This window comes from Babylonia areolata, chromosome 31, assembly GCF_041734735.1.
Source record: "Babylonia areolata isolate BAREFJ2019XMU chromosome 31, ASM4173473v1, whole genome shotgun sequence".
Taxonomy (NCBI): domain Eukaryota; kingdom Metazoa; phylum Mollusca; class Gastropoda; order Neogastropoda; family Buccinidae; genus Babylonia; species Babylonia areolata.
The window spans coordinates 17,544,438-17,568,256 of NC_134906.1; the positions used below are offsets into that span (position 1 = coordinate 17,544,438).

Consider the following 23,819-nt stretch of genomic DNA (forward strand, 5'->3'; position numbering starts at 1 on the left):
GCGGTTGTGAAGGGTGAATACGAGCATGTATGCGTGTGTGCATCAGTGCGTGCATGTATGGTAATGTGTGTGTGTGTGTGTGTGTGTGTGTGTGTGTGTGTGTGTGTGTGTGTGTGTGTGTGTGTGTGTGCGCGCGCGCGCGAGCGTGTGTGCGTGCGTGCTTGTGTGCGTGCGTGCGTATTTGAGAACAGCATATCAAACCCACAAGGCCACACAATGTAGAATTATCTCAACCCATACTCCTCACAACTTTACGTCTTCTGGAAAAAAAACAACAACACACAGAGCAACTCAAAACACAATAATAATTCAATATTTCGATGCTTACGTATTATGTCAAGATTGCATTGACGTTAGGGAAGTTTTGTTTTCAATACCAGTGAAACTAATAAATATTCATGGTAACAACATTCGCGCACAATCGGAGTTATCAATCGTGCCGCAAGATATAGGGCAACAATTTCGTGACAGACATCAGCCGCAACTAAGCATCGTTGTCATGTTCTGCTCTGCGTGCGAAGAACGTCGTTAACTGCTCTTGCTGGAAATCTGCTGCATACATATGGGCCGCTCTTCTTTCGGGATTAATTTGATTTGCTTTGATAGGCATCAATCAGCCAGATAAATCACGGCCCAGTGAAAGGAAGCCATCTCACGAAGCATTTTAAAAGAGGAAAAAAAGACCAAGACGAATGGTTGTCGTTTCAGATTGCTGGACAAAACTTGCCACTTTGTGGACAGCTCTTAAGTGAGCCCTAGAAGAAAGAAAAGGGTTATCTTGTGATTCAAAAGGAGGCAGAATATGAAAACGAGGAGAAAGAGAAAGAACGGGAGAATGAGAAGGAATAAGAACGAACGAGCGAACGAAAGAACGAACGAATGTTTTATTCAGATAAGGCCTGAGCCCCTTATTTAAGGGGGATTCATTGATAAATGATAATGAGAAAATGACATGACACAGTAAATAGGCAATTCAGATCAACCAAAAATAGTTAACACAATATCAGCCAAAATAGTTAACACAAATATTCACAAGATAACTGTACGTAATCTCTTCAATGTTTCATGTATGTATATGGCTAAGTTATACAGAGTACATTCCTGTCTGAACCAAAAATTAGACAGATCTCTATAATGTTTCGGTTCAATAAGTTTTTGACCAAGGAGAAGCAGGGCAACATAACAAAAAAATGTAATTCATCTGAGTAAGAATAAGAAGAAGATAAGAAAGATTAAGAGGTGGAGAAGGGAAAAGAAGAGCAAGAAGAGAAAGAGAGGAAAAAGAGAAATAATGATAAATAAAATATATGCAAAGGATGTAGAACATCAACAAGATGGGATAAGAAGACATGGGGAAGAAAGAGATGAGAGGGAGAGGAGGAAGAAACAAGTAGGAGGAGAAAGAGAGTGGAGGAAAGGAAGAGGAGGAAGAAACAAGTAGGAGGAGAAAGAGAGTGGAGGAAAGGAAGTGGAGGAAGAAAAAGAGGATCTTCAAGAGCACGAGGAGGAAGAGAACAAACAGCAGCAGTATCAGGCCAAAGCAGAGGAACAAGACGAGAAGATGAAGAAGACAAAGAAAAAGGGAAAAAAAGAATAGGAAGAAGAAGGGGAGGAGGAATATGAGAAGGAGAATCAAGAGGAGCGAGAGGAGGAGGAAGAAGAGAATGAGGAAAAAATAGGAATAAGAGGAAGAGGATTGTGAGGAAGATGAGAAAGAGGGCAAAGGAGGAAGATGACAAAGGAGGAAGATGACAAAGGAGGAAGAAGAATACAAGAGGAGGAGGAGGAGGGGTGGAAAGGAAGAGTAGCAAGAGGAGGAGGAGGAGAGGAAAGGGAGAGTAGCAAGAGGAGGAGGAGGAGAGGAAAGGGAGAGTAGCAAGAGGAGGAGGAGGAGGAGAGGAAAGGGAGAGTAGCAAGAGGAGGAGGAGGAGGAGAGGAAAGGGAGAGTAGCAAGAGGAGGAGGAGGAGAGGAAAGGGAGAGTAGCAAGAGGAGGAGGAGGAGGAGAGGAAAGGGAGAGTAGCAAGAGGAGGAGGAGGAGGAGAGGAAAGGGAGAGTAGCAAGAGGAGGAGGAGGAGAGGAAAGGGAGAGTAGCAAGAGGAGGAGGAGGAGGAGAGGAAAGGGAGAGTAGCAAGAGGAGGAGGAGGAGGAGAGGAAAGGAAGAGCAGCAAGAGGAGGAGGAGGAAAGGAAGATTAACAAGAGGAAGAGGAGGAGGAGGAGGAAAGGAAGAGTAGCAAGAGGAGGAGGAGGAAAGGAAGATTAACAAGAGGAAGAGGAGGAGGAGGAAAGGAAGAGTAGCAAGAGGAAGAGGAGGAGGAGGAGGAAAGGAAGAGTAGCAAGAGGAGGAGGAGGAGGAAGACAAGTAGCACAAGGAGAAGAACCTGACAAACAAGGAGGAAGAAGAAGAAAAGGAGGAGGAGGGGGAGGCATTCTCACCATCTCAGATATGGTCTGCTTGAAGGTCAAATCTGTGGACGGTAACTCTTTCTCAGCGCTGTCATTCACATCACCAGTCGCCATGTCTCTCTCTCCCGTCATGTCAGTTTCTCCGTCTGGGGAGGAAATGTCACTGGGTAAGATTCTCAGACATTTCAGAATTATTAGTTTCCCCCATAAAATCTAAACTTCTTTGCAGTAGCATTGAGCTAACATCTGATTGAGTCTTACATCAGCAAAGTAGAGAAAGGAAAGGGAAGAAAAGTAGAAGAAAAGTTACAAGTAGGATAAATGACAAGTGACATGTACATAACCACAAGGAAGCAGTGTGTGAGTAACGAACATTTTTATCGTCGCTAGATTTACTCCGGGTTTGTAGGAGAAAAATTCCTGAATTGTGTGTGTGTGTGTGTGTGTGTGTGTGTGTGTGTGTGTGTGTGTGTGTGTGTGTGTGTGTGTGTGTGTGACATGCACAATAGAAAACTGACTGACAGACTAATAACAATTTTGACTAGCGAAACACACCCACTACATGGTGACATTAATAGGAGAAGGTCAGACATAAGTGGCAGGTTCAGAGCTCCACGCGAAAGAACATCTACCTATTCATTCACTCCTACAACCATTCGCGCACACAATCAGTTAGTCTATCGTCAGCTATTGGGAATTCTTATTTGACTAGTTTTAACCTCATTTTATGTTGTGCAAGATCATTTTATGTTGGTATTTATAACGAGCCTGTGATTGCACACGTTAATTTTCATGTGGATTAATAAAGTGTTTTTGATTTGATTTGATTTGATTTGAAACGAAAAACAGAGCAAACCCTCAAAGAAAAGCAGTAACGAAGGAACAATAACAATATCCTTTACACGATAATATATGGTGTGAAATAACACATGTCCAAAATGGAATAATCTATTGCATGTGGTGTGACCATAGTCATGTCATGCATGCAGGCACATGTTTGATGTAAACTGACAAGAGGAAAGAGTTCTGGGACTCTTTTTTCTGTACATTCCTTTGTCAGACAATAAGAACGACATTTTTTGTTAAAGATTGACAAAACAGTTTTGACGAAAAACCGTTGAAATGTAAAGAAAAGGTGAATCAAAGGAAACTATCTTTTTGTTTCAACTGTTGAAGGAACACATGAATCGAAACAAATTGGTCATACCATTCCGTTCGCCATTTATTCTGTCCATTCACACTTTGAATCAATACAACTTGCTTGGTTGGTTATTTAAACGGTAAAGGATTGCTTAGCTGGTAGATAAACAGTAAAGGATGACTGACTCTTGCTGCCATCCTGTTCCTGTTCTTCAGAAGACCGCTCACTGTTGTCGTCCCTGTGGTGGGAGGCGGGGGAGGGGGGCAGACTGGGCTTGTTGCAGACCTCAAAGGCCTGGCCCAGGGTCCGCACGATGCGTGTGGCCTGACTCTGGGGACACACAACTGGCTTCAGCTTCAAGGTGTCAAGATTGTGGGCTGGTCCGTAAAGCCCACAACACACGTTTCATCAAAATGCAAGAACAACCGATGTACGACCAACGCACACACCCAAAGTCATTTGCTGTCAGTCCTTAAGAGCCCGCCCTGACTATGAGGAAAACAGAAACATGGAATGAAATGAAATAGATACAATGAACAAAAATGTCAACACAATAAAATGAAACGAAAGATACATGGAAGGCCAATAAAAACAGTGGCGGCGACAGTTTCTTCTCCTGTATATTAATCTCAAATAAACACTGACACACGCCAAAAGCCAGGCCCGATATATGGACAACGCGCGGAACCTCGCTGTGGGGGCGATGAGACAACCTCAAAGATCTGTCTGTGTGTTTGTCCATGAACAGTGAAAATGCCCGAGGCCACGTGCAGAGAGTGAACAAAGCATGCTCCTACCTCGTGGAATGAAGGGTGCAGTGGAAGAAGGATGAGACAGGATGTTAACGGGGAAGGTGGGGAGTCAGGCTCTGTGTAGGAGGGTGTATGGGCCATAGTCGGAGGAGCTAATCTCAAAGCTCTGTGTCTATGTGTGTCTGTACATATCGAACGGATATCAAGTGGAAGCCTGTATTATGACCCAAGAAATGAACAATGCGTGCTGTATGGCTCTGATGGCTCTGATAACGTCTTCTTCTGTGTTCATGGGCTGCAACTCCTGGTTCACTCTTGTCAATGCCTGGCTCTTGCATGTTATGGCCGTTCCATCCAATCACAATGGCCACAATGCCAGCTATTCTCTGAATTCGGGCATGGGCGAATGCAGAGTTTGTTGGAGTTTCCACAACACCCTGAACGCTGAAATAGACTGCGATATGTGTAGCATGCGTATTTCCTATACTGCTTGATTGTGTACACACACGAAGGTTTGTAATAAGCGCGTTGGGTTACGCTGCTGGTCAGGCATCTGCTTGGCAGATGTGGTGTAGCGTATATGGATTTGTCCGAACGCAGTGACGCCTCCTTGAGCTACTGATACTGATTGTAATAAGTTAACATGACAAACTGGAAAGGTCCCAAGCAGGTAATGGAGGGGTTTGAACCATGGCCCTGCCCCACACCCTCATGACAAGGCCTACGTGGGCTGCGGCGCAGATGACAACCCTGGCTACAGGTGTAAACAGTGTGTCGTGCTCAGCCCTCTATTAACTGTGTGATGTTCCAGTTGTTTCCCTCCTTTTGGATTCCTCCCCCTGCCTCACACCTCCCTCCTCTACATGTTCCTTTGACCAGAGCCCACGTTTCCGTCCTTGTCTTTTTTTCTTTCTTTTTTGTGCATAACAAATATCGCCAGCAAGCACGCGCGCATGTTTACATCCACACTGAGAAAGAGAGTGGGAGGGAGGGAGTGAAAGAGAGGGAGGGAGATAGAGTCAGAGACTGAAACAGAGACAAAGAGAGAGATCAGACAGAAAAAAACAACAACATGAAACGGCAACAAAAATACAACAACACCAGCAGCAGCAGCACCACCACCACCACCACCACCAACAACAACAACAATATTATCGACAACAATAACAGCATTTTATCAACAACAACAACAACACAACAAAGAAACGACGAAAGCCAACCAAATACAACAAAGTCTCACCCACCCACGGAGAGAGAGCACACACAAGGTGGTATCCCCAAGATGGAGAAAAAACTGGTATGAAAGAAGGAGACAGTGCATATTGATGTCTGATATTATGACCAGTCTATGTGCTCGGCTGGGTATGCTCAAGTGATTTATGAGAATACTTCAGCTATTCATTTAAGAATCAATTAAACAGCTGTATAATTGCTAAAGATTTCCCCCTAAATCCTGCGAAATTACAAAGAGGATAAGACTTTTCTATATAATATGCACAATATCATTCAGACCTGTCGCCATATATTTGCTTGTAAAAGCTTGTTTGATCCCCATGGATTGACTTCGGGAGTGTAAACACATTGTATTCGCTTCTGTTCTATGTTGAAGTCGTGTTTCTTGTCACAAACTGTCCAATTTTGTGATAATCCCATAATCTTCCCAGTATTTCTAAAACGGGAAACAGTCAATTTGTGGATACGCTAACTCGAGTTTATATCAATCATGAAATTGTTTTATTTTTGCTTATAAACCCTAGTGATGGCTTTGAATCAGAAATATTTTATTTGGTATGTCCTGAACTAACGACAAACAAATGTTTATGCGATGTGGATTCACATCAATTGTGTCAAGGGCTCGGCACAGCAAGCCGGGATCCAATCCTGTCCTCTCTTCCCTCTAATCTTCTGCGATCGATGTCCGGTGCATATTCACACCTGGGTGGAAAATGGGACTTAAAGTGTCTTTCCCAAACACCATACAAAACGAGGCCTCGGAACCTGATTACTTGTGAATACTGAGTCCAGCGCCTTAGGCCATGGCATCTCCTGTACATAAAACATACATGCTATCATATGGGTTCATCATCACACAGTGCAAACGAACGGATTTTCGTCGTAGTGACTGTACCTATATCTGTATCCAGACAAAAGGAGACCACGCCCTGATTGATTAATCTTAAATCATCATTAAATGGAAGCTTGATTAATCTTAAATCATCGTTAAATGGAAGCTTGATTAATCTTAAATCATCGTTAAATGGAAGCTTGATTAATCTTAAATCATTGTTACACGGAAGCTGTACTAACTGCAACCAACTTTTTTGTAGGCCTTGAAGACGTTGCACTTGAAGATGTTGGATGGAGCTTCCCGTGCAATGTAACTCCAGATCTTGAGATCCTGGGAGTCGTGGGACACGTAGAAGATCCTGCCATGAAACAACACGTAGTTACTGTCACTTTACTCGCCACTTCGTCAGCTCATTAGCATGTTTCCATCATTTCCTCTCATCCCCTCCCTCCGCCCCGTAATAAACATCACCAAACTATTTGTTTGTTTCTTTCTTTGCTTGTTTTCTGCGAGTCTGTTTTCAAGTAGAGATCGTCTGTCTCAAGTTGCGCACGTGCTGGTGTATTCTGCAAAGCAAAACAATCAATACTTCGTGTTCTTCAACCACTGGGATGGAGGTCACCAATCCACATTTCGGGAATAAGATATCTCTATAACAAGTTTCCTCACATCGTCTTTTCTCACAGAGTAAGTTAGAATTGATCTGTGTGATCAAGTGATCAGATAATGTGTGTGCGTTTCATTTCACTGACCTGTATATTGGATGCTGCATCACAAGGAATCGACTGTCATCCCAGTTCCACTGTTTTCTCTGCAGCAGTCAACCAGTCGATCGATCACTTAATCAATCATTCAAATTAAACAATTCAGTCAGTGAAGCGATATATTGATCCACCAGCCATACAATCAGCCAAGCAATCGATAACTGAAAGTGAATTCTGTTCTGTGGTAATTTGATAATCCAGACCAATATCAATCAATCAACCTATTGGTCGATACCTATCAATGATGATAATGAGCCCATCCAAAATAATGATAAAAGGACATTTGGTACGCCCAATTTAATGATACAAAAGCCCTGGGCGTTTAAAAATGCAATGACGCGTGGATTAAAACAAAAAACACAAACAAACAAAAACACACATAAATACACCCGCACGCACAGATCATCCCGTTCCAAGTCCATCCCACAAACCCACACCCACACCCACTCCACAAGACGCAGAATCTCTAAAACTATCCCTCCCTCCGTCTACCAGTCCATACTCCCACCCATCCATCAACGCATCCAATTTTAATCTGTTTTAGTAGCAGTAGTAGTAGTAGCAGCAGCCAGCAGCAGCAGCAGTAGTATTAGTAGTAGTAGTACGAACTGTATGTATTCTCTGTAAAAGAAAATAAACATGTCCTGAATTGCCAGACACGTCCAATATGCATACTCCACATTGTACAACACGATCCCGTGGTTAGAAGTGTCTTTTCTTTCCAAGTTTGTCGAACACTTTTTCCCTAAACAATCAAAATTTACATACATCACCCATCCCCCACCCCCTGCTGCGCCCCTCCTCCCCAACCCCCTGTAACACAGCATCCAATCACCATCTCTTACCCTTTTGTTTTTTCGTAGTATGACCTTCACCCCGTCCACAGATATAACCAGGTTGATTTTCTTCTTCTTGATGGCTTTGGCTTTGAATTCATACTGCATAAATAAAAGCAAATAAACGGTGAGTATATTCCGGAAAAGAATTAGAGATGATTTGCTAACACATCAGAATATCTCGAAATGATGTGATGCAATGAAGAAATTGTCATCCGAAACTGTGGCATTAACGATAATACCGTCAACACACACACACACACACACACACACACACACACACACACACACACACACACACACACACACACACACACACACACACACACACACACACACACACACACATTCAGCTTCCAGAACGAAAAACCGAAACCAAAAACAAAGCAAAACGACAGCAGCAACAACAGCAACGACAGCAACAACAATTAGTGAATTTTTACCGCAGCACATGGCCTCTATCGAATTCAGAATGTTTTGTTTCTGCTGATACATGTTTACGTCAACAAGCCTCTTATTGAATCTCTCTTTCTGTCCGTGCGTCTGTCTCTCACCCTCTGTCTCTGACTCTTTATTTGCCTCTCTCCGTCTTTGTCTTCCTCCACCTCTCTCGTTCTGTGTCTGTCTGTCTGTCTCTCTTTCTCTTTACCTCCTCCACCCTCTCTGTCTGTGTCTGTCTGTCTCTCTGCCTGTCTCTGTCTCTCTTTACCTATACCCCCCCCCCCCTACACCTCTCTCTGTGTCTGTGTCTGTCTGTAGGCCTGTCGGAATGTTTTGTCCCGCTGATGAATGTTTACTTTAAGCGTCTTATTGGATAACTCTCTCTTCGAATTCACTGTCTCTCTCTCTCTTTCTCTCTCTGTCTTTCTCTTTGTCAATTTTATCTCTTTGTCTCCCTCTCTGTCTGTCTCTCTTCATCTCTCCCTCCTTCTTCTTTATTCTTCCCAACAACTTTGGTGCCCCACAAGGTTCAGTCCTTGGTCCTCTATTATTTTCCGTATACCTAATTGATCTTTATTCTTTAGAAAAAAAAGCAACCCACTGCGGAATGTTTGTTGACGACACAACTTTAGATACAAGTAATACTAATGCTCACCAGCTTTATCTTACCATGCAAGAAAACATTAACCTTCTTGTTAAATGGACTGAACTTAACCATATGGCTCTTCATCCTAATAAAACTAAATTCATAATGATAGAAAATTATTCGTTTACTCCTACATTCAATCCAATATTAACTACGCTTCCACTCTTTGGGATACAGCAAGCAATAATCTATTCAAACCGTTGATTAGTATCCACAAAAGAGCCACAAAACTAACCATTGACAAATTTTCAACATTGACAGAAACTGATTACAAACAAATAGGTATCCTTCCATACACGGCTAAACTTATATACAATAAAGGACTGTTCATGCACAAAATCCTTCATGGCAACGCTCCATGCTATCTGACAAATATGTTTAGTTTTAATAATTATCGACATTCACATAAGATAAATCTTCCATTCACTACTATCTGTTTGTGTAAATCAAGCCTTGCATATTCATGGGGGTGGTTATGGAATGATAACCCAGAAACTTTAAAAACGGAATCGATTTTTCAAGAATTCAAATCTAACTTACTAATATACCTAATGAATCTTTCAAACTTGGCACCTCTTTATCCAAAAATATACTGATTATGTTCCAATATCATTAATATTTTATGAATATAGAAAATGATGCTTGCTAGAAATTCACTTCCCTTGTCCCATTTATATCAGTCTATCTCTCGTCCTTCAATGATTTGATCTTTTCAACGATAATCTGTCGTGTCATACTTAATTCGGTAATGCACATGCTTTCATTTATGCCTTTTATTTTCATATGCAATTGTGTGTGTGTGTGTGTGTAGTAGTAGTAATAGTAGTAGTAGTAGTAGTCTTCAGTTTAACGTCTTCCACTTTAATGATATTAGACGGGGGGAAAAAGGAGGGTGGGGGTGGGGTGGAGGGGTGGAGGGCGGAGCTTGGTGGTGGGAACGGTATTGGGCAGAGGGTGAAGAATGATGTGTGTGTGTGTGGTGGGGAAAGATACAGAGCACTGGAAAAAATAAAACATTAAAAGGGGAGACATAGGCACAATATAGAAGGAAACGCTAACATCAAACAACTGTAACAACTAACAAATGTCCAATTGGACTATGCAGCAAACCTTCTGCAATAGCAGATATCATCTTGAAATTGTCAAAAATACATTCAAAAGAATTTTCCGAGAAGTTTGGTAAAAACGATTTCAGACTCTGACATTCAAAGAGTATGTGTTTGCTAGAAATAGATTCTCCACATATCCATTTAACATCTCTGCTGAACTTTGTTATGAAAGCGTTCAGCTTTATCCTGTTTGATAATGCCTGAATTTGCCTTAATCTGAATACATTACTGAATGTATTTGATTGATTGATAGATTCCGGTTGTTGAATATTATTTGTGTGTGTGTGTGTGTGTGTGTGTGTGTGTGTGTGTGTGTGTGTGTGTGTGTGTTGCGTTGCCTTTGCTTTTCTTCTCACCCCCCCCCCTTTCTTCTTTACTCTTGAGGGCTGGATGTAAAAAAGCAGCTGTGCTTACTCCACTACCCTCGTTAAATAAAAATTCGTTTCGTTTCGTTTCGTTTCCTCCACCGCTCTCTCTCTCTCCTTCTGTGTCTGTCTTCTCTCTCCCTCTCTCCCTCTACGACCCTCTTTCTGTGTGTGTGTGTGTGTGTGTGTGTGTGTGTGTGTGTGTGTGTGTGTGTGCGTGTGCGTGCGTGCGTGCGTGTGTGTGTGTGTGTGTGTGTGCGCGCGCGCGCGTGTGTGTGTGTGTGACTCTCTCTGTCACTGTCTCTGTCTGCCTGGCTGACTCTCTCTGTCACTGTCTCTCTCTGTCTGTCACTGTCTTTCTTTCTTCTTTCTGTCACTCTCTCTGTCTGTCTTTCTCCACCTCTCTTTCTCCCTCCCTTTCACTCTGCATGTGTCTGTCTCTGTCTCCTTTTCTCGCATTCTCTCTCCTCCTGCATCCTTCTCCGTCTGTCTATATATCAGTCTGTCTGCCTGTCTGTCTGTCTGTCTATCTGCCTCTCTCTCTCTTTATTTATCTGTGTGCCTCTGTCTGTCTGTCTATTTCTCCGTGTCTTTCTTTCGGTCCTTCTTTCTCACTTTCTTTCTTTCTGTGTCTCTCCCTGTCTCTCTATTTCTATCTCTGTCTCTCTCACTGTCCCTGTCTGTCTGTTTCTCTGTGTCTGTCTGTCTTTCTGTCAATCTGCCTGTTTGTCCCTCTCGCTTTCTTTCTTTCTTTCTTTCTTTCTTTCTCTGTCTCCCCCTGTCTGTCTATTTCTATCTCTGTCTCTCTCCCTGTCTCTGCTTGTCTCTCTCTCTCTCTCCCTCCCTCTCTCTCTCTCTGTCTCTCTCTCTACCTCTCTCTCTCTCCCTCCCTCTCTCTCTCTGTCTCTCTCTCTACCTCTCTCTCTCTCCCTGTCTCTCTCTCTCTCTGTGACTCTCTCTCTGTGTGTGTCCCTGTGGGGCCGAGGCCAGGCAGACAGGTGATGATTAGCGAGGTCCCAGGCCCACACCCTGTGATCCCAGCCCGTGCAGAGCGGATGATGAGCGAGACCCCTGAGGCCACCTCATCACTGAGCCACCTCATCACTGACCCTCCCCCAGCAGTGACGGCCTTCTCCGCCTCTCCGCCCGATCACCCCCCTCTCGCCTGTAACGAGGCGCCTTTTCATGATGTTGTGCAGTAAGTCTTGTCACTGAAGGGGTTGCCCTTCGCTGCCGTATCAGCTGCAGGGATGTGGAGAACTGTTCTAACCACATGGTCCGTCCCTGTGCGTGTGAACCAGACAGCCAAACCTACATGGCAGCAGAGAGAGAGAGAGAGAGAGAGAGAGAGAGAGAGAGAGAGAGAGAGTGTGTCCTGGCTTGGTGAGTACTACGTCTTGCTTCCTCGTTCCGTTTCACACATTGAGAGCTCTTCGTTTTGCTGATTCTCTTTGAGCAGCATGTCGTTGCAATTATAAATCAACATCAGTGATATTCGTTTCCCATTCAGATTCTCCTTGTTCATAGCGTGTAGCACGATCCATTGGCGAATGTTCAAACGGTTCTTTCTTTCTTTTTTTTTTTTTTTGAATTATACAGGTCATGCGTCGGCTCCTTTACCTGCAGAATGTTGGGTTTTACTTCAGTACCGACCTAACTCACTGTGTGGCATGAAAAATGTCAGTGCTACTGGGATCACCACATGCGTTCGACGGGGAACACTGCCCGCATCCCCTTCAGTACTTTGGAAACAAGTGAAAAGCCATGTCTTTACTTTTCTGCACAAACGCCAGCTTTGTCCAGCTAATAATATGGCACCCTGACGGGCGCAATAGCTGAGTGGTTAAAGCGGTGGACTTTTAGGTTCGAATCTCGGTAACGGCGCCTGGTGGGTAAAGGGTGGAGATTTTTCCGATCTTCCAAGTCAACATATGTGCAGACCTGCTTGTGCCTTAACCCTCTTCGTGTGTATACGCAAGCATAAGATCAAACACTCACGTTAAAGATCCCGTAATTCATGTCAGCTTTCGGTAGGTTATGGAAACAAGAACATACCCAGCGTGCACCCCCCCCCCCTGAAAACGGAGTATGGCTGCCTACATGGCGGGTAAAAATGGTCATACACGTAAATGTCCACTCGTGAGCGTGGGAGTTGCAGCCCAAGAAGAAGATGACACCCTCCACTCCCTCTTCTGCGACTGGACCTCCAGTCACACCACTGGCTGGGAATCTCCCTCACCACTCTTCAGACACTGGGCAAGCTGCTCCCTTTCCTCCTGCCTTTCGGAACTGGGGCACCTTCTTAGATTACTTCTTAAGGGGCACAACCCCGTTTCTGAGAAAAAAAGGAAGTCCACTTATCTCCCCTCTCCCAAACAGAGCATCCCAACCTCCTACACCGGACCAACGTTCTTGCTATTTCCCCCACAATACGACGATTCCTCTCTAGTGCAAAATGGAGCGCCCCCCCCCCCTTTTTTTTTAACGTTGGGCTTTTCCCTTGCCATCTTCTTCCGAAAAGAAGCACTGACGATGACAACGATAGCAAGGACAACAGAAGAAACAAAAATGGAAAAGAGGAATATATAGATTAATGTTGCAGCATATAGCGAATGTTTTTTTTCCACAAACGCGAAGTACATGGCTAAAGTCAAGGTTTTACGACAAAGAAATTTTTATTCTGGTATGTCAGAAGAATTGTTCCCTCCGTTGTTTGTCTGTCTCTGTCTCTCTCTATGTCTCTATCTGTCTGTTTTTCTCCCTTGCTCCCTTCATATCCATTGCTTTCCATCGCTCTTCTCTCTCCTACCTCTGTCTCTTCCTCCCCTCCCATCTATCTCCTTTCTCTGTCATTCCTGCCATCAACCCCCCCCCCCCCCACACACACACACTCTCTCTCTCTTCACACCCCCTCCCCCCCTCGCCCCCCCCCCTCTGCCCTGTGGGGCTGAGGACAGGCAGACAGGTGATCACCACTCAGTCCCAGGCCTGCACTCTGTCACCCCGGTGTCGCAGCCTGTTGATACCCCCCGTGTTTTAGCCCGGGGTCAAACATAGCCAGCCCAGGTTCACTCCTGGGTGTGTGCAGACTGGCCTGGAATGATCCCCTGGGTAGTCTTGAACTCGTCAGAACTGACCCCTAGTTGGGCTTCACCACCCTCCCACCCCCACACCCCCATACCACACACCAATGTAATGGAAATGGAAGTCATTCAAAGCTAGCTTGAAATGACCCTCTAGGTATAAATTTGGCCCAGTTAGATTTAGTACAGGCTATCGAACTACAGAACGATGTTTGCTCACGTTTTGTAATGGAGGGGAGGGAACAGACTAGTCCACACATTCATGCTTCATGTACCAATGACCTGATTAGACCCATACAGATGGAGTAATTTCCATCTATGGGTGATCGACCTTAATTAGCCAGAAATAACCCCGTGGATTATTCGAGGCCAGCCCAGAATGACCACGGTGTAAAGCCCAGTAGGGGCCCCTGAGGCCACGTTGTCACACCTTGCCCATCCACCTCTCACTTCACCCCGTGATGACCTTATCCACCTCTCACATATTCCCCCCGTGATGACCTTATCCATCTCACCCCTTCACCCCGTGATGACCTTATCCATCTCACCCCTTCACCCCGTGATGACCTTATCCATCTCTCACCTCTTCACCCCGTGATGACCTTATCCATCTCTCACCTCTTCACCCCGTGATGACCTTATCCATCTCTCACCTCTTCACCCCGTGATGACCTTATCCATCTCTCACATATTCACCCCGTGATGACCTTATCCATCTCACCCCTTCACTCCGTGATGACCTTATCCACCTCTCACTTCACCCCGTGATGACCTTATCCATCTCTCACCTCTTCACCCCGTGATGACCTTATCCATCTCTCACTTCACCCCGTGATAACCTTATCCATCTCTCACTTCACCCCGTGATAACCTTATCCATCTCTCACATATTCACCCCGTGATGACCTTATCCATCTCACCCCTTCACCCCGTGATGACCTTATCCATCTCTCACCACCCCGTGATGACCTTATCCATCTCACCCCTTCACCCCGTGATGACCTTATCCATCTCACCCCTTCACCCCGTGATGACCTTATCCATCTCTCATTTCACCCCGTGATGACCTTATCCATCTCTCACTTCACCCCGTGATGACCTTATCCATCTTTCACCCCTTCACCCCGTGATGACCTTATCCATCTCTCACCACCCCGTGATGACCTTATCCATCTCTCACCACCCCGTGATGACCTTATCCATCTCTCACCACCCCGTGATGACCTTATCTATCTTTCACCCCTTCACCCCGTGATGACCTTATCTATCTTTCACCCCTTCACCCCGTGATGACCTTATCTATCTTTCACCCCTTCACCCCGTGATGACCTTATCCATCTCTCACCACCCCGTGATGACCTTATCTATCTTTCACCCCTTCACCCCGTGATGACCTTATCTATCTTTCACCCCTTCACCCCGTGATGACCTTATCTATCTTTCACCCCTTCACCCCGTGATGACCTTATCCATCTCTCACCACCCCGTGATGACCTTATCCATCTCACCCCTTCACTCCGTGATGACCTTATCTATCTTTCACCCCTTCACCCCGTGATGACCTTATCTATCTTTCACCCCTTCACCCCGTGATGACCTTATCTATCTTTCACCCCTTCACCCCGTGATGACCTTATCTATCTTTCACCCCTTCACCCCGTGATGACCTTATCTATCTTTCACCCCTTCACTCCGTGATGACCTTATCTATCTTTCACCCCTTCACCCCGTGATGACCTTATCTATCTTTCACCCCTTCACCCCGTGATGACCTTATCTATCTTTCACCCCTTCACCCCGTGATGACCTTATCTATCTTTCACCCCTTCACTCTCCGCTAGCGAGGATACTTTTTTTGTTTTTGTCTTTTTTTCTTTAAAACCCCCCCAACAAAACCTAATCTGGAAGTCTCTCCCTAACGTAGAAAAGTATATAAAAAGTAAAATTCTAAAACTGCACATGTGGATGACTTTATGCTTTTCAAAACTGACTCAATTCAAGCGAAGTGGAAAGTTGCGCTGTGGATATGATGCACCTCTGAGTCCTTATAATGAACTTCTTTCCTCTTTCACTGTTGAAACAGCCCTCAGATGTATCCTTCTTTTATGATTTTTGTTCAATCAGTAGATGTTCCTTATAAAGAAAATCTATTATACACAATACTTTATTATCTCCCAAGATAAATCACTATTGATTTTAGAAAAGATGATCCCTTCCTCTCCTTTACTAACTTTAATGGACATTTCACTTCCCACTTTTCTCTCTGGAAAGTTCTCATCCTTTTCAAATCTGTATTTTCCCGTCTGGCGCTGCAGAAAAGGGGCACATTATTCTTCCAGAACGGAGCACCTTCCCCTGTCCTCTCTCGTTCTGCCCGAGCCAATCCCTTTCGTCCCCTGAAATGGGCATTTCCCTTCCCGGCCCCACAGGGAGCATTTCCCTTCCCGGCCCCACAGGGAGCATTTCCCTTCCCGGCCCCACAGGGAGCATTTCGCCCGCTCCTCTTCCAGCGCAGTGTGATTCGTTTCCCGTCACGACACTGAACGTCTCCTCATTCCTTCGTCTCCCCGTTTGTCTTCCTCTCCCAAAATTGTTTGCCCCCCCCCCCCCATTCCACCCCCCCCTCCCCCGTCCCACCTCCCACCCCCACTCCCCAGTCCCTAATCACGTCCTTTTAGCTGGGCGTCTTGGGGCAGGTTAGTACAGGACAAAACAAGCAGGCAAAAACCATATTGTCATCAATCAATGCGGTTTTATTCTTTGAAGAGAAAACATTTTTGATAAAAATTAATGCACATCCTGATCGAATGAAGCTGTCTCCCAGCAAGTCAGCAGCGTAGAAAGCAAGTGCCGAAAAGTTGTACGCTTGGCGTTTCGTGAACGTTCATCTTGTGGTGGCACAGAGAAAGTCTGAAGACAAAGCGAAATAATCCACTCCCACCTAGCCTAAATTAAAGAAGTAGAGACAGCGCGTGAGTGACAGCAAACAAGAATGTTTGCCGTTTACATTGCCGTGCTTGAACTGAGGTTTTGACGTTGTGTGACATTTCATCAAAAGCACATGAATAATGTGTATGTTTTATGATTACAAACACAGAGACAGCAATGCATAAAAAGGCTGGAAGTGCACTTCTTAGCACGAAACAAGATCGTCCCTGAAAGTTCATTATCAAAATGATCGAAGAAAATTCACGTTTGTGCGAAAAAGAAACCCCACAGACAACGCCTTTTTGTTTGTACACCAGGGCAGATCTACTCCAAATGCAGTCAAACAAACCCATATAACCCGTACACCGAGAGGTCTCTACCAGAGAAACACCACTCACCTCTCGGTGACAACAACAACATTTTCACTAAGAAATATATATATATATATATATATATATATATATATATATATATATATATATATATATATATATATATATATATATATATATATATGCTGCAACTGGTGTGGTATACAATGCAATGCAAATTTGAGATGCACTTGTTCACTCCAGCAAAAACACAGTCTGGCTAATTTGGTATCGTTAAGAGAGATGTGTTATTGACGCAATGTTGGCGATGCTATGCTGTTGTCCCCTCTGCAAAGCCAGTATGGGAATGTTGTGCTGTCCACCATGTTTGCGAGCCTTTTTGTCTCATTGCTTGGCTTTCTCTGCAAGGCTGTTTCTATTTCCGATATTTTCCATGTTTTATCCTTCAAGATGCTGTCTGGTTTGTCATACTGTGCCGTCCTAATGATTCTGCTACGTCTGTTCCGTTTGGGTCGTTATAGTGTGACCACACTGACATTAAAACGCTGCACTGACAATGTTGAAATGATGTGGTGTGGATTCGATGTTGCCTGTGTGTTGTTGCAAGTTGCGTGCTCAATAAACGACTATAACAAGTCCTGATTTCTACACAGCTATTGCTGCTTAAAGACTCCCATAATACATTACAAAACATACTTTCGGTCGAATAACAGGTGCGGAAAAACTCAAGCACAATAATCGTTTAATACCACTTATAATGAAACGACGTTAAAGTAAAGAACGAACGAAGGAGCGAACACACCTCCGTACCTATTACTTTTGACATGCTGATTGGGAAATGAAAAACAGTCATGTTAAAAAAACAAAAACAAAACAGAGAATTCGCTGGAAGATGTATTTTAACGTGTGTCGATTCTGTCATCAGGCATGTGTTATTTGTGTTATGAGTGTGTTTTTTGCCATATTTTTGCAGTCCTAAAAAAATTCGGCATCAAAATCAACGCTTATTCTTTCTTTAGTTTGCACGTCGCATGTTTGTTCGTTTGTATTTTGCATTTGCTTGTTGTTTGGTGTTTGTTGAAGGAGGGTCGAAACATGAGAACGAGCCACGCACGACACACCAATGATAAAACGTTTGTTTTCTTTCTCTCTTTAAAAAAAAGATTCCATATTTCAAATTCTACATTGATGATGAATGAGGACGAGGACGGTGCCTTTGTTTGCCCCCTCGCTTCCTCATTGGCTGTCCCGTTTTTGGTGGCCTCCCTGCTTGCTCGTTCGCTCACTTGCTTGTTGGGTTGCTTAGTTTCGCTTCCATCAGTTCCCAGGACGATCAGCGAACTGAAGGAAGTGTCTATAGTCCCTGATAATGCGATTGGACTGAAGGGGAGGCTATCAGTGCGGCACGTGCTTCAGCCAGCGGTTGTGTGCCCACACAGGGGAGGCAATCAGCGAACAAAGCATGTGACAAGACCATCATGCCTCGCGGCATCACTTCCTTTCCCCTTCATTTTGTCCTCTGTGCCGGAGATGGCAGGGACTTCAGCATCATTCCTGTCTTCCTTCCCTGCCTCCTGGCGGAAGCTGATGATAATGATGACGACGATGATGATAGTGGTAGTCATGGTGTCAGAGCTGTCTGATTCCCTCTTTGTCCCCCCCTGCCCCTGCCCCCCTCCAACCTCCCCTCTCTCTTTTCCTATCTCTCTATCTCCAAATCTTTAAATATTTGCGCGCACAAGTGTCTGCGTGCACGCATATATGCATGCGCACATACCCCGCCACTTCCCCTTTCACACACATGCTCGCCTGCACAATCTTACGCGGGGTAACACACACACACACACACACACACACACACGCGCGCGCGCGCGCACACAGCACACACTACAACACAACACAAAAAACGCACGCGTATTCTTCGCATTGCAGCGACGATCTCCACTCTGCTGCTTGGCCGTGGTATATCCAGTGTCCCGATGTACTGCAACAAACGTTAATGATAGTGCTGTATTCTTGCACAGCTCGCATGCGACAAACATAGCATACTTCAAACATCGCTGTGCTGCAGTCCACATTTCAAAGTAAACAACGATACAATACCACGCAAAGAAGTCAAATATCTCCAGCCACGACAGTGCAACGCTTTAGCAGTTTTCTCGTTCTACTAGGTCCAATTGCATTTTGGGGGCACATCACACACACACACACACACACACACACACACACACACACACACACAATATCAACAACAATAATAACAACAATAATACCATTACTATAAGTAGTAGTAGTAGTAGTAGTAGTCAGCATACCGTGCTAAAATGTCACATTGTACAACATTATGACATGACACTGTATCAATAAGCATGAACGTCTGCTGAACCCATAGGTCTATTTCACATGTTTAGTTTGATGGTTAACGAAGAAAGGACTCAAAATTGTTTATGCATGATTATAGCATACTGTGGAATGCTCATTTGCCGATGCACAATTTGTCACTGAGGAATTTGCTCAAACGTATGGCGTGCCGTTCAGTCGTGACGTTCAATCAGCCAGAGGCTTATTTCAAACAGAGAAGGGTGCAAACAAGAAATATAAGGATTCTGCCATGGCGACCCATTTAGGTTGGGGATCACATGACAAGGCTGCACAGTACGCTTCATTTCCACATCCACCTGTGGTGCTGGTCCAACGGACACATCTGTGAGGTGGATGACTCGATCGTTGTCCCAGTCGTCATGTACCGGCCAACTCTGGGTAGGAGCCAGTCACCAACCGAGAAAATCTACAACGATATTTGGCACTTCTTCCCAGTCATCAGTTTGTAAAGCCAACCATTTCGTCAAGGTGGCAGGTTTCAGGTTCTGCACGCTGTATCGCGGTCTCTGCCTGACTCGTCTTTACGCTGGTCAGAGAATGCCCTGCTAACACAGGGAATTCAGCAGCAAAGCCTCACAATGAAACAATAACGTCCAACATTTGGTACACCGAAACATGAACATTTTATTCAAGAATAATAATATAAGTAAGATATATGCAGGCGCATTTGTATTGTTATAAAACGCAGGATACTTTTGCATAAAAAAATCAATTATTACTATACTATCGTGAGATAATTTCACATCAATATAGGCTACAACGTTAGAATCACAAGACTGCCTACTGTATTGCATGCAATGCAGTTAATTTTCAACTTTTTCTTTCATCAGTCATCAAGTATATATTAAGTAACCATATGTTCATGTTTATGCGTGGAAAAAAATGAGAAGAAAGTAATGAGCTCTGGCAGTGGGATGACAACAGATGGGCCTGTCTGGCTGGATATCCAGAATTGGGGTCAGGGTGGGTGAGGGTGTGGGTGGGGGGTACCGCCACTGAGATGGCGTGAATAATGGAAGAGGGGAAAAAGAATAATGAGAAGAAAGTAACGAGTGCAGTCCCCAGGGGAGGTTTGCAGCTCAAAGAAAAGCGAATAAAGATCAGCTCATTTGGGGCCTCTCAAGACCCAGTCTTTCCTCTTCCACACGCACACCTCTAAAAGCATTCCATGCTGGAGACTCGAGCATTTTCCTGTTTTTCTTTTTAATCCGTCTCGGCCACAACGAAGTGTCAGGACTCATTCAATTGCCACTCCAAACACGTCTGACCCTCATAGCTCATTTATGGACCCAGCGTGCATTTATGGGTTTGCCACCAATGTCCCTTTTTGAAGCTGAATAACGGATCTGCTGAAATGCGAAATGCACACATAGACGTTCGACAGGGAAATGCAACACATTGTTGTAAAACCTCTTCTGAAGTTCAGACCTTCAAGTAATCCAAGCTGAACCCCCTGGCCCCAGCTCTAAAGGAATGTCATTATTATTATTATCATTATTATTATTAATCATTCGAATGAGACGATAAACCGAGGTCCTGTGTGCAGCATGCACTTAGCGCACGTAAAAGAACCCACGGCAACAAAAGGGTTGTTCCTGGCAAAATTCTGTAGAAAAATCCGCTTCGATAGGAAAAAAACACAAAAATGCACGCAGGAAAAAATACAAAAAAATGGGTGGCGCTGTAGTGTAGTGACGCGCTCTCCCTGGGGAGAGCAGTCCGAATTTCACACAAAGAAATCTGTTGTGATAAAAAGAGAGATACACAAATACAAATACAAATTTTATTATTATTATTATCACTCCTTCTAGAAGAAGGCTCAAGATGGAAGCCAGTATTGGATGAGAACTGTACGGAGTACAACATGCATTTTGAATGGATGGTGAGGATAGGGAGGAACAGGAGGAGAGGGGAGGGTGCAGAGAGGGATGGGGGTGGGCTTGAATTGGCGTGTGGAGTGGGGTGGATGGTATGGAGTGTGTGAGACCGTGAGAGACGTGCAGTCAAGCAGGAACAGCGTGCTCATCAGCTGTTGTGCAATGGATCAGCGCTGTCAGGCCGTGGACCGTGAAATGTTATTGGTCGCCGCTCTCGTGTCTTAGATCACGTGCCTGGTCTGTCATGGCCACTCCAACATTCTGTTGCCATTCAGTAAACGGAGATTGGAGGGCTCCTTGCTTGGCTTGTTTTATCTATTCATTGATTAATTTGTTTCTTTTTGTCCATTTATTTGTTCTCTTTTACTGATAGCACTCACACACACACAAACACACACACCCTCCCTCCACCCCCCCACCCCCTCACACACTTTGGTCTTGTTACTCGCCGACGACGTTGCTTTGCTGACAGCATAGCTGGTCTTCAAACGCGATTAGATATTTTGAAACGCCAGACGGTTATTGATTCGGTTGTAAACCTCGATAAATCAAACCTTGTCTGTAGAAATTGCGTTTAAGCACAGAACAAGACGTGGATGTTTGGAAATGCACAACTGAAAAGTGTTGACACGGACGAATGTTTTGGTATTGTTCTTACCACGCGACATTCTTTCCAACTCATTGTGCCTGAACGTCCTAGATTGGGATGTGTTGCGATTTACCAAATAATTTGGTTTATTGGCGAACACTCCATTGGTATTTTATCTATCTGGCATACAGAATTATCCACACTTGACATCCAGAGCAGAAGTTTGGTGTTTGATTGAAAATGAAAAGTGTATCAAAAGGGTGCACTTGTCGGCAATGAAGCGGTTATTGTGTGTGAGTGAATGGGTACCAACACACTTAATTTCCAGTGAACTTGGGCGCTGTCCTAAGTATCTACCTATTCTAATTGTATCAAATTTTGATATTGTCTTATCTGTATTGATAAGACCCATTTCCCTGAGAAGGCTTGGAAGATGATGTTGTCATTGCATAATTGTCATTGTCATAATCATTGTTCTTTGGCTTGCAATGTGGCGTATGTATTGTGTAAATTTTGATTTGATTTTGTTTGAAGGGTTCAGTAAGTTGGTAATGTTAACAAGTTTGCTGGTGAGTTTAAGCAGCTTCATTCTGCTCTTCAGTCTCACACTTAAACAAACAAACAAACAAAAACAAAACAAACAAGAAAACCCCAAACAAAACAAACAAACAAAAAATGAAAAGATATGTACTCTACTTGCAGCCATCATTTTTCACTAAAACCTCATTTGAAGTATGTTAGATGTCAGGAACCTCGGCGTTGTCCTTGACAACACACTGTCCATGCAAACATTTATCAATCAGACATGTCGATCCTGCTACTGTCAACTGCGGCGCATCAGTTCCATCCGGAAATATCTGTCCATTGACGCAACATCTAGACTTGTCGTTTCTCTCATTCTCTCTCGCCTTGACTACTGTAACTCTCTATTGTTTGGTTTGCCTGTTTCATCCATTCAGTCCCTTCAGCGCATACAAAATTCTGCTGCCCGACTCGTCCTCAGAAAGAAAAGATCTGAGCACATCACTCCTCTTTTGCAACATCTCCACTGGCTCCCTGTCTCACACCGAATAAAGTAAGAGGTTAGCACTCTATTCTACAAATGTATTCACAAATCAGCCCCTTCCTATCTCTGTGGCTGCCTTCACCTCTACACTCCATCTCGCTCACTACGATCAGCTTCGGATCCACTCCACTTACGCATACCCAGATTCAAACACTCGACTGTTGGCCACCGTTCTTTCTCTGTCTCTGGACCTTGCAATTGGAATGAACTTCCTCTTTCACTTCGTCAAGTCTCCACACTCATTTCTTTCAAGTCTGGCCTTAAAACCCACCTCTTCCCAAAATAGCCTCCCTTCCCTGGATCTTCCTTGTCTTTAGTTTCTCCAGTTTTAGAGTTATGCGTACGTGAGAATGACTGGTGTGAAAGCGCTTAGATTTGTCTATGCACAAGATTCAGCGCTATATAAGTACCATTATTATTATTATTATTATCATGAAAATAATACGAGTTGTGTTTTCCCGTGGTTTAGACTTGGAGTGTCAATCTTGAGTTCACACTTTCTGCAGTTCAATTATAATGGGCAATTCTTGTTTTCCTCTGTGTATCACAAGGCAAAACACGAATTTTCCAGTTTGTGGTGACACCTCTGAAACTGAAATGCACTTTATGATTTGTCCAAAGTACTGTCCTCTTCGTTCTCTGTTTCTTTCTGCTAAATTCCACAAATATCCCGAGCTTTCAAGATGCCCATGTCACTTTGTATTCAAAGCATTTCCAGTACGAGCAAATGCTCGTTTTCGTTCTCCACTGACTACAAAGTAGTTTATACTACTCACGTATTGTATAGTACTGCACTGTATTACACCACTGTTCACAACAGATTTCTCTATATGAAACTCCGGCTGCTCTACCCAGGGAGATCGCCACTCTGGTGCAGCGCCACCCAGGGACAAACCCTTTGTTGTCATGGGTTCTTGTACGTGCGCTAAGTTTATGCTACGTACAGGACACCGATTTATCTTCTCATTCAAATGACCAGCATCCAGACCACCACTCAAGGTCTAGCGGAGGGGGATAAAATACTGGTGAATGTGG

General features: G+C 44.2%; 1 protein-coding gene across 1 annotated transcript in view; it reads right to left on the bottom strand.

Moving 5' to 3' along the window:
* Nucleotides 1-23,819, bottom strand: part of LOC143276036 (carboxyl-terminal PDZ ligand of neuronal nitric oxide synthase protein-like) — a 121,835-nt gene that overhangs the window by 16,979 nt on the left and 81,037 nt on the right. The window contains exons 2-7 of the mRNA XM_076580423.1: nucleotides 18,783-18,854; nucleotides 7,976-8,068; nucleotides 7,119-7,177; nucleotides 6,616-6,724; nucleotides 3,732-3,876; nucleotides 2,436-2,551 (exon numbers count right to left, since the gene is read on the bottom strand). Coding sequence (XP_076436538.1) covers nucleotides 2,436-2,551; nucleotides 3,732-3,876; nucleotides 6,616-6,724; nucleotides 7,119-7,177; nucleotides 7,976-8,068; nucleotides 18,783-18,854 — 594 coding nt within the window. The remainder of the gene's footprint in view (nucleotides 1-2,435; nucleotides 2,552-3,731; nucleotides 3,877-6,615; nucleotides 6,725-7,118; nucleotides 7,178-7,975; nucleotides 8,069-18,782; nucleotides 18,855-23,819) is intronic.